This window comes from Melitaea cinxia, chromosome 6, assembly GCF_905220565.1.
Source record: "Melitaea cinxia chromosome 6, ilMelCinx1.1, whole genome shotgun sequence".
NCBI lineage: Eukaryota > Metazoa > Arthropoda > Insecta > Lepidoptera > Nymphalidae > Melitaea > Melitaea cinxia.
Window position 1 is genome coordinate 5,166,244 of NC_059399.1, and position 12,205 is coordinate 5,178,448.

At 35.4% G+C, this 12,205-nt stretch overlaps 1 protein-coding gene across 1 annotated transcript; it reads left to right on the forward strand.

Annotated features, from left to right (window-relative positions):
• The first annotated feature begins 2,926 nt into the window (after window positions 1–2,926).
• Window positions 2,927–8,121, forward strand: LOC123654500. The gene is made up of 4 exons (XM_045590400.1): window positions 2,927–4,970; window positions 6,818–6,997; window positions 7,058–7,131; window positions 7,498–8,121. The coding sequence occupies exons 1-4, from the start codon at window positions 2,927–2,929 to the stop codon at window positions 8,119–8,121; spliced, it is 2,922 nt and encodes a 973-aa protein (XP_045446356.1).
• The last annotated feature ends 4,084 nt before the right edge of the window (window positions 8,122–12,205 follow it).

Consider the following 12,205-nt stretch of genomic DNA (forward strand, 5'->3'; position numbering starts at 1 on the left):
TGTCGATCAAAATTTTGTTAATTAACCGGCTCTATCAATAAATTATGTAATAAATATGACAAAAATAAAACTATAATAGTAGTCAAAAATTAAACTATAATAGTTGTATCTTAAAATATTATTTAAAATGATTAATACTTGTTGTAACATTTTAGGAAATGGATTAATTAACAAAGAAATTTTTAAACTCATCGCTCGTCTGTGTAAGCGTCGAGTGTAATTAATTAATGTATTTCAGTGCAGCTCGGTGTTATTATACTTGAGAATATTCCGAATTAACATACGGCAAACTTTTATCTGGCTTACGGGCTTAAAGCAGATAGTAATCTATAGTCTATTTGCGCTATGATTTTAACTCATGGGTATCAGTTAGCTAAGCCACGGCCCTTGACCAATAATATTGTAGTAAATTAAAATTCGTTGACGCGTGAACGTGCGTGACTCGTTGGCGCAACGGTCTCAGCACTGGTTTGTGGCTGTTGCGCTGGCAGTTGCTGGTTCGATCCCCATATGTATTGGCCATACAGATTTTTGCCGTGGTCTGGGCGTTTGTGCAATCCTTGTGGGTCTCCCCACCGTGCCTTGGAGAGCACGCTAAGCCGTCGGTCCCGATTGTTATCATGTACCTACCACCTGATAGCGATCGTTACTTATAGTAGGGATATATCCACATACCCACATTGGACCAGCGTGGTGGATTAAGCTCTGATCCTTCTCCTATATGGGGTAAGAGGCCTATTAGTAGTGAAATATTACAGACTGAAGCGTACCGTAAAGCTTAAATTAGAACGCCATGTTGAAATTGACCAGTGCCATTTGCTCAGCAGTCCAATAATTACAGAGTGTTTCAAACTAAATTTTTAGTACTTTTTATCCCAGATGCGGTAAATCAAAATTTATATCTGTTAATCTTGTTTGGTACAGCTACACAATAAATATAAGAGAAATTACTAAGATCCGACTTACTTCATTTTTTAAGGTATTGTTGTTTTTTCTACAATATTTAAAAGCTTGAGAGCTATTTCTGTGACTCTATAATTTAATGAAATTTTAATAAATCAAATAAATACTAGCAAGTTAAAGATTTAGTTAGTATAAAGAATCCATTAATGAAGTAAATTTACACTAAAACGACGCGGCTAGGAGATTCTTTGAAAGCCAGCTTTACTGGAATAAGACAGCTCCTGTCAAGTTACCGTCATTGTTCAAATTAGATATGATAATTTAAAGTTTCATATTTTCAGAAAATTTTAAAAGCGTTTGTGAATGAAAAATATTCAATTGTTATTCGGTACATTGTTTCGTACGATTGATTTTTAATACACATATAAGTTACTTTATATGTTACTTATAATAGGGTATAATAGAGATTATTGTTAGGTGTAAAGCGTTTATATACAATAAGATTGCTTATTATTATTTACCCATATTGATTGTAGTTATAGTTTAAGTATTATTAGACATAAAATATGGATTGTTTTACTACTACAATAATATTGTTCAATTGTATACAAGTATAAGATCATTTCAATATTGCGATGATATTACTAATATAACAGACCCACCCAGGCAGTTTCGCCAAACAGACAATCAGCATTATTCGAAGCTGTAAGGGTTCGTTCATAAAATACGTTCGCATAAAAGGTTGGTTTTGTTTGGTGTGACAATTTGTGACGTTCCTGTCAGGGGTTCTCACTCGCAATTTTTCTTGAATTTATAGTTTTATAACGGTTTATTACAGTGTCTTAAGAAAACGTGACGTTCGCAGTTCATCAAGCATTTTTATTTTCATATTTTTCTTGTATTCAGTTATATTTTTGTAATTATAGGTGGGTCATATTTATTTTTGTGCCTAATTTTATAAAAAACGAGGACAGTAAAAATATATATTTTTTTAAAATATGAATTTCTCGATTATCGAAAAAGGCGGTAATGTCTTATTTTGAATGTCAAAACGATGGATCGATGTACAAATATTATGGATCGAGTATCTCAATATATTTTGGCAAAGGGTAACGGTGAAATGAACCGCGATAAGCATAATGAAGGCTAGGCTCGGAAAATAAAATTTACCACATAATATGAAGTAAGGTATCAAATTTTTAAAAGCTTCTATGGGAGAGCTAGCTGGATCTTACAAAAAGATTTTCTGTGTGTTTACGCTACAACGTTTCGATCGACGGTCTGCGGTCTGCGGAGTGCGGGGCGGGGAACGAGTCCAGCGACGCAGGTGGCGGCCACGACGACACACTCCCAATCTGACACCGCGGCGAGGAACAACACGAGATATTTACTCTTCTCCCAATCTATTATTACGGCGAGGAGCAACAGTGGTCCTTCGACGGAGAACCCAAACGAAGACAATTACTTTAAAACAACTAATAAGAATACACAAAGGACAACGGACTTTGAACCCGTCTCGTTTAAATGTGCAAATCATCGCTGTCTACGGTTGAAGATTGAAAGTCTACACTGATGATCTGTGGATGAGGATAAGGGTATTTGTGAGTTGTTCCAATTTTTCCTTTCCTTAGGCCTTTTAATTCCTTTTTTCCAGTGTATTTATACATTCTTTAAAATCTATTATTTCTGCCATTCTATCGAGTTCAAAGTGCGTAGCTTAGCGGAGTGTTTTACCTTCACTTTTTTATCGCTGTAGTGCTTGGCTAATTTGAACTTTAAATGCTTAATCATAACGTCGCTAATTATTATTAAGAACATAAAAATCGTCCTTGACCGTCATATCGAGTCACACGTGTGCTTGAACACCTGCATTAATTATTTATTGCTTTCTATAGAACATATTGTTACTAAGTCATTCAATTCCTTTTAAGCGATTTATTTAGCTTATATTGCTTCCTTTTATTTGCGTTGCTAAGTGTTAATATTTATTTGCATGTACCAGTGAAATTAGTTTCTTCACAAAATGGCTGACAAATTAATTAAGAGACGTAGCTCAATGAAGGCTAAGCTTACCAGCTTTAGTAATTATTTAGAAATAGTAAAAAGTTGCGAAATTCTTTCCGAATTGCAAATTATTGAATTAGAAAGCCGTTTTGACAAATATAATGCCTTGTACTCGGAGTATGACGAATTACAGACCGAGATCGAGACTTTGGCGGATAAACCGGAGGAGGCCTACGCCATGAGGACACAGTTCGAAGAGCAGTATTATGCGTTGCTTGCGGTGGCTCGGAGCTTGCTGAATAAGGGTAGCAAGCGTCGTGACTCTGCAGGTTCTGTAACCGGTTCCGAAGCATCAATGACAGGTAGGACTAAAAACAATTTTATTAGATTACCTAAAATTAATTTGCCTCACTTTGACGGCAGTTATCAGTGCTGGCTAGAGTATAGAGACACGTTTAATTCTCTTATTCATGAAAATACTTGTATTGACGATATTAATAAGTTCCACTATTTGCGAGCCTCTCTAAAGGGTACAGCTGCAGAAATAATAAAAAATATAGATTTTAAAGGCGATAATTACATCATCGCTTGGAATTTAATTTGCGAACGGTACAACAATAACCGTTTACTTATAAACAACCATGTCCAAGCTTTATTTAATGTAGAACCGTTATCAACGGAATCTAGTGTTTCTTTACGACGTCTTGTTGACGTCACTAATAAAAATATAAGAGCCCTTAAAACATTAAATGAACCCACGGAGCATTGGGATACTCTCATCATTTATATGATGTCTATAAAACTGGATTTACATACCAGTAGAAAGTGGGAGGAGTACCGCAATACTTTGGCCGATAATTCACCTACTTTATCACAGTTTTGTACATTTATAAATAACACAGCTGATTTACTCGAAACATTACAGGATAATATTAAACACAATAAAACACTTTATACAAATAAATTAGAGAAAAATAATAACACAAAAAGCTTCATTGTTACATCAGAAAATTCAAAAGGCAAGAATACTTCTGCTAATAACTCTAAATTTAAATGTCCCATGTGTTCCGGTAAACATTTTTTATATAGCTGTGAATCTTATAGAAAACTACCTATAGAATCACGTATTCAAAAGGCTAAAGATTTTAAAGTTTGCATGAACTGTTTACGTATCGGTCATGTTGAAAAACGATGCAAGTTTTCACATTGCAGATATTGTTCAATCAAACACAATACCTTATTGCACATAGAGCGGACAGACATACCAGCTGTTTTGGACCCATTGCCTAGTACATCTGAAAGTGTTTCGCTTTCAGCAAACACCTTAAATTTACAGCCTACTACTCGTACAAATGTTTTGCTTTCCACAGCGCTGGTGAGGGTGGTCAACAGTGCAGGCAAGAAGTACGATGCCCGTATCCTGTTGGACAATGGTAGCACAGCCAATTTCATTAGCGAGAGCCTTTGTAATAAGCTGCGTTTACCCCGAAGCGATGCATACTCAAAGGTTACAGGTATTAATAATCAAACCAGCACTAGTGTACAATCTTGCAATTTAAAAATCGAGTCACTTTATGACGATTACACCGTCGATATTGACTGTTTTATCTTACCCGAGATCACGCGACTATTACCGTCATCTCGTATTAATATTAAAGACGTGGTAATCCCAGAGGGTTTAAAATTAGCTGATCCCTCTTTTCACATTCCATCAGTTGTGGATATATTGGTGGGTGCAGACGTCTTCTGGAGTGCTATCAAGCCTAATCATATAAATTTAGGCAAAAATCAACCGAAGTTATGTGAAAGTAAGTTGGGCTGGTTAATATCTGGCTCCGTATCTTACAATTCACGCTCATCTCGTTCGCATTCTTGCAATCTGCTCAATATTGAATGTAATAATGCTTTGTCTAAATTTTGGGAGCTAGACTCCATTAATGAAAAGCATTCTCTTTCATTAGAAGAACGAGCATGCGAAGAATGTTTTTATAAAAATATTACACGAAAAGACGATGGTCGCTTCGTAGTTACAATACCTCTGAAGGCGGAACCTTCTACATTGGGTAATTCTTTTGTGACTGCAAAACGTCGTTTTTTGTCGTTAGAAAAACGTTTTGAACGTGATACTAAGTTCAAAAATATGTATTTAGATTTTATGTCTGAATACGAGCGGTTAGGTCACATGACCGAAGATAGTGATATGTTACGGTATAAAAATAAAATTAGTTATTTTTTACCCCATCACGGTATCATTCGTGATTCTAGTACCACGACTAAATTGCGTGTCGTGTTTGACGCCTCTGCTAAAACTACGTCGGGCCTGTCGTTTAATGACATACAGATGGTAGGGCCCACTATTCAAGACGACCTAATTTCTATTTTATTAAGGTTTCGTCAACATAAATACGTAGTTTCGGCAGACATTGAAAAAATGTATAGAGCCATCGAGGTAAATCCCTCGCAGAGGCCGTTGCAACGCATAGTTTTTCGTAAAGATACCACGGAACCATTAAAAACATATACATTAAATACTGTGACATATGGCACAGCATCAGCTCCATATTTAGCGACTAAATGTCTTGTTACGTTATCCGATTTAGCTAGTCAAGATAACGTTAAAGAATCCATAAGACATGATTTTTATGTCGATGACTATTTAAGCGGTTCTAGCAGTATTTCAGGTGCTGTAGAGCTATGTAAAACAGTTAAAACTATTTTGAAGTCGGCTAAATTTAATCTGCGAAAGTGGCAATCGAATAATTCACAAATTTTGAAGGAATTAGGTTGTTTAGAATTTAATAATAATATGTTAGATTTGTCACGTACTGCTTCCGACAAAAACTGTAAAACCTTAGGTTTGAATTGGTTATGTACATCGGATAGTCTATCATTTTTTATTAATGTTGAGTCCCAGTCAAAGGTGACAAAACGACACATTTTGTCAACTATTAGTCAGATCTTTGATCCACTAGGTTTAGTAAGTCCATGCATAATTGAAGCAAAAATTATAATGCAAACCTTATGGATAAATAAATGTAAATGGGATGATGAACTGTCGCCAGAAATTACCAATTTGTGGCTTTCATTTGCAAACACTTTGTCATTTTTAAACAACATTAGTATCCCGAGATGGATATTATGTAATGACTCAGTCAAGCATGAAATACATATATTTACAGATGCCTCAGAAAAAGCTTATGGTGCTTGCGTTTACATCAGATCAATAAGTAATTTAGGGGCTGTCACTGTGCTTCAAAAAGTCGTATAGCACCAATTAAGCCTACTACCATTCCCCGGCTTGAGCTTTGTGGAGCTCTGTTGGGTTCAAGATTGTTCGCAAAGGTTAAAGGTTCACTTACCTTACCAATACACAAATTTCAATTTTGGTGTGACTCTACTATAGTGCTGGGTTGGTTAGCGATACCAACACAAAACCTCAAAGCCTTTGTACGAAATCGAGTAAACGAGATACAAGAAAGTACGTCGAATGCGACATGGGGTTATGTGCCGACTAAGGATAATCCAGCGGATCTTGTTTCTCGAGGGTTGAAGGCCAACATTATTAGCGAGTCTAAATTGTGGTGGTCAGGTCCGTCATTTTTGCAATCTGATTGCAATTGGCCAAAACAACCTAACGAACATATAAAATCTCAATTACCAGAGGTAGTTTCTAATCCCAATAAATGTAAAAATAACTATTCTTACACTAGTACCTTATCACCTAATAACAATAACATAATAATCCAATTAATTAATCATCATTCAAATTTTAATCGTTTACAACGCGTCGTAGCTTATATTTTAAGATTTATTTACAACCTAAAATTAATTAAAAATAAGGATTTAAAATTATCAGCTTTTATTACGTGTCAGGAATTAAAAAATGCTTTATGCTGCATAATTCGTGCAGCTCAGCGTGAAATGTTCCCAGAGGAGTACGCTTTACTTAAATCGGGGAAGGCACTATCTCATAAAAACAGGTTAATAGCACTTACTCCCTTCATTGACGGTGAAGACATTATTCGCGTGGGGGGCAGGCTCGTCAATTCCCACTACGAGTTTGATGTTAAACACCCGATCTTGCTTTGTGGTAAGCATCATTTAACAATAATTTTATTTGAAAATGTACATACCAAACTTTTACACGCAGGCCCACAGTTGCTTTTGGCCAACATTCGTCAAACTTACTGGCCATTAGGTGGGAGAAATTTGGCTAGATCAACTGTCAGTAAGTGTATTAAATGTCGTCGCTTTCGTGCCCAAAGTATCCAGCCTATTATGGGACAGTTACCTGCGACTCGAAGTGAACTAGAGTTTCCATTTTTTAACACTAGTGTCGACTATGCTGGGCCGGTACTGATATCTGATCGAAAGGGTCGAGGGTCTAAGCTCATAAAGTCCTACCTGTGCATTTTTGTGTGTATGGCCACTAAAGCCGTACATCTGGAACTCACTACAGACCTCACTAAGGAGGCGTATAGGGCCGCCTTGAATCGTTTCATGGCACGACGTGGTAAACCGCGTAAAATTCTTTCCGATAACGGAACTAGTTTCGTTGGTGCATGTAATGAATTTAAAAAATGTTTACAGGATAAAAATGTTGCAGCTGAATTGGCTCAGGAGGGCATTGAATTTTCATTTGTGCCAGCCTATTCCCCCCATTTCAATGGATTAGCCGAGGCTGCCGTCCGTTCTACAAAATACCATCTAAAAAGGTTGCTCACACTCACTCACTTAACTTATGAGGAACTAGCTACGTGCCTAACTCAGATAGAGGCAATATTGAATTCTCGTCCTTTGACTCCACTTTCTACTAATCCCCTTGATCTCTGTGCCCTTACTCCTGCTCACTTCCTGATTGGACGCTCACTAATGTCTGTTCCAACTCCACAGGTTACAGATACTAACATCTGCCGCCTGGAGCGATATCAACGAGTGGAATACCTCAAACAGCACTTTTGGAGGAGATTTAATTTAGAATATCTTTCCATTCTTCAGCAGAAGACCAAGTGGGCTACATCATCCGACAGTCTTGCTATCGGAGCGCTTGTTCTTATAAAGGATAAAGCGCTCCCACCTTTATGCTGGTCATTGGGGCGCGTCGTGCAAGTCTACCCAGGCAGCGATGGAATCAACAGGGTCGCCGAGTTGAAGACCAAGCGTGGCACCATCCGGCGTGCTTACAACAATATTTGTCCTTTACCTATTTCTTGAAGATTCCACTTCAACCCGGGGAGCTTGTTTACGCTACAACGTTTCGATCGACGGTCTGCGGTCTGCGGAGTGCGGGGCGGGGAACGAGTCCAGCGACGCAGGTGGCGGCCACGACGACACACTCCCAATCTGACACCGCGGCGAGGAACAACACGAGATATTTACTCTTCTCCCAATCTATTATTACGGCGAGGAGCAACACTGTGTCTGTACATAAACTTCGCTTGTTTAATATTGTGGTAAGTTATTAAAAGTGTTATTGTTTACTCTTATTTATATTGTATTTAAATATTAAATTTTACGGGTAGATTTGTGTTTGTTCCTTTCTTTTCATAGTATTTTTTTATCTTTGTGCTACTGTTGACCTATTTATTTTCTTATAGTTGTAGAAATAACGGTACTTTTTAAATTTTAATTTCCTCACTATCACAAAATCTTTATCTACTTGTCCGATTTTTTTTTAATCTTTATTTGTATAATGTAAGAGGCTTTGGTCGCTTAGCGACTATGTCAGCCCCATTTGTCCGATTTATAAAACTTTCCTAAGTCAGATACTATTAAGATGCACCTGCGTCTTCTTAGAAATGTATTTTTACAAGTCTAATATTACTAAATTTTGAGAAGGTGTTATTGTTGTTTATCAAATGAGAAATGTTTTGTAGTATCGTTTTCAGCTTAGTTTGGAAGACAGAGCTCCCATTATTTTTAAGGATCTATCAATCACACCTCCCCAATACCAACTTACAGGCTGTACCAACCTTTATTTTACATTTCTATTCTAGAATATCAAATAAATTAACAGGTACAGTTTTATTTGAATTAATTTTTAATACACACTACAAATATAGGATAATTATTCTATTACAATATACAAAATATTATACATATTTACAATTCACAACTTAAGAACTAAATATTTACAGATAGTTTTTGTATAAATATATATGACTATAATCAATGAAAAATAGTATATCTTGTTTATATTTCTATCCCAAGCTATAAGTAAAAACCTCAATCTCTTTCTCAATTCTCTTAGAGATTGTCAACTCTGTATGACTTTTTGAACTAAGTATAAAGAACTTGCTACAATATTTTAATTTACAGCGACAACGATGTGTTTTTAATTTAATTCAACACTTTATGGGTGTAGTTGTTATATTACAGTTATTAATATACTCTTATATATTATGAATATTACAGTTAAATAAAATGAATGAATGGAGATTTTAATGCAAACATTTTTGTTCTACCATCCAATTTCAAAATATGTTTCTAACAAGAATAAAAAACTTATAAACCACAACAAATATCTATTAAACGGTTAAAATAAATATTCACGTTCGTAATTCGGAAATTGAACCAGGAACCGCTTCCAAAACAGCCAGTCAGTCATTTTTGGATAATCTTTAAAATTGTATTAAATCTGAAGACAATTTTCATTAAATGCGTGATTTTTTTCTGACAAAGCTTTGTGCTTGAAACTATTAAAGCTGTTTTATATACAATTCTAAGCTCTGAACAAAAGCAATTTATAAACTGTTAGTAGTAAAACAGCTCCTGGCGATCCTATCATTAACTGCAAATGAGCTAAGTTTTAATGTATTCTTTAAGCCTTTGAGGTTGTATATTGTTAAAGCTTAGACGTCATATACTATACGTTTATGAGAATGCTAGTAATTTGAGTATCTTTTAAAAAACAAGTACACTTCTTCTATTGCTTTCATCACTCATCACTACAGCCTATTGCAGTCCACTGCTGAACATAGACCTCCACAAGTTCGCGCTAAAAATGGTGTGAACCCATGTGTGTTGCCCATAGTTACCACGCTGGGCAGGCGGGTTGGTGACCGCAGAGCTGGTTTTGTCGCACCGAAGACGCTGCTGCCGGTCTTCGGCCCGTGTATTTTAAAGCCAGCAGTTGGATGGTTATCCCACCATCGGTCGGCTTTATAAGTTCCAAGGTGGTAGTAAAACTGTGTTACCCCTTAGTCGCCTCTTACGACACCCACGGGAAGAGAGGGTATGGCTATATTCTTTAATACCGTAGCCACACAGCATCATCATTCTATTGCTTTACTATTTTATAAATGACTTGATGGTCTGCACAGTTTTACTGCATTAGCGTTTTTGGCTATTTTTTTCGCTGTTTAGTCGATATATGTTTAATACTTCCTAAATAGGATAGTTTTTTAACTTTAAACCATCTATAATAACTGCTCTGGTTTAGTGGTGTTCGTAGGCGCCTAAACCAGCTACGGTTTACGGGTTCGATTCCTATCATAATTTATATTTTGTTGATACCCTATCGCATACTTATCCATGGTTCACACCTTTAGGTCAGTTCCCAAAGAAATAATAGAACCAGATCATGAGATAAGAGGTTGTGCCACTGACGGATGCTAGTGTATGTATAACATAGTAAAACACAACTAGCGCCCTAAGATATGACATACTGATGTCATCGGGAAGATCCCTACTCGAACCTAAGGAGGTGTTCTTATTAGGACGATTCATTTGTAACAAATACACATTGCGCATATGCAACCTATGCGAAAATACTATAGAAATACTCCATCGTGGGACCCCCACCCTGCTGTAGCGCACTTCCGCAACGACAAGCGATATTCGGTCGTGAAAATTATATTTTTCATCAGTTGCGTATATCGTCATTTGACATGCTGTTGAAATAAAAAATAGCACACCTAACCAGGTTGCTGCGATCAATATAAACTTATTTAAAAATAATTAAACGATTCACACTTTATTAAAATTGTTATCTTTTCACGATCCGCAACTTTTTTCTCCACGCCGCCATCTTCTCGAGTCCTCAAGTCTTTTCATTTTCGAGTCCCTGGCGTCAGTTCTTTATTTCCAATAAGACAGCCGTTGATTATATATTTTTATACAGTCTATCAGTCAGTCAGTCAGTTCAGCCTATTGCAGTCAACTGCTGGACATAGGTCTCCCAAAGTTCGCGCTAGACATCAAGGTTTTCCGCAATAGGCCTTGTCCTATACCCAAAGATTGTCTGGAATAAATCACACTTTTGGCGATAAGACCGCCTTTGTACATCTTCCTCTAAATGTACTATTTTTGTTTATATATTATAATGGTGTTAAAGAAAATTATTATTAAAAGAAATTTTGTTATACTACATAAAGTTGACCAACCTTTAATAAATATTTTATATATTTATATAATATTTATATATTATATAAATATTATATAAATATAATATAAATATATAAAATAAACATAAATATTATCATATATACCATAGTATAATAAAAAGAGATACTCATAGTATATAAAAGATATAGCTGTAGAAAAGACATTTTCAGCAATATTAAGTATCAATACCATTCATTTGAATGGAATCAAATAATTCATATTAATTTATGTTGTACCATAGATATGTATATATCTTGCCACATTCTATCATTATATCTCAATAGGGCTTATCAAAATGAATAATGATACACATTGAATGAGATCTCTCTCGATATTTTCTCTTAGAATTCTGTACTTCTATTTATTGAATCTCTGAGACGTCATTATGCCAATAAATACACGAACTAAGTACTAAAATTAGTTTGTAAATACGTTTAATATATGTAGAATTATTTAATGAAACAAATATAATGTTCAAGTTATAACAATGTGACGTACACTCTGTACTACTCTGTTGACAGATTAAGTCAAACTTTGACATAAATCTGACCTAAACTTGTAGTAGCTCTCCATACAACCAAGTTGGATTATAAATGGACGATTAAAAAAGTGTATTCATATGGAGCATAATTTAATTAGAAATAAGTTTGTGTTTACTGTATTGATTTGGTTAACAATAAGATTTAGATTTTATTTACAGTTTAAAACTGTCAAAATATCAAGTTGTAGTTTAAAAATTATCATAATTTATCTATTAATTGTTTTTTTTTTTGTTCTAGTTATTTGTCATGAGTTTTTAAACCTTGACGGTCACTATACACACTAATTATACGGGACTTATCTCAAACGTTTCACTCACTAGTGACTATGGATCTGCAAAGTTACCGAAATATCAATATAATAGTTTCAAAAT

Coding starts and splice junctions, on each gene's coding strand:
- LOC123654500 (XM_045590400.1), top strand. CDS start 2,927: ATGGCTGACAAATTAATTAAGAGACGTAGCTCAATGAAGGCTAAGCTT. Junction 6,998..7,057: donor ACACCCGATCTTGCTTTGTG/GTAAGCATCATT, acceptor TTTTACACGCAG/GCCCACAGTTGCTTTTGGCC. Junction 7,132..7,497: donor GAAATTTGGCTAGATCAACT/GTCAGTAAGTGT, acceptor AAATGTTTACAG/GATAAAAATGTTGCAGCTGA.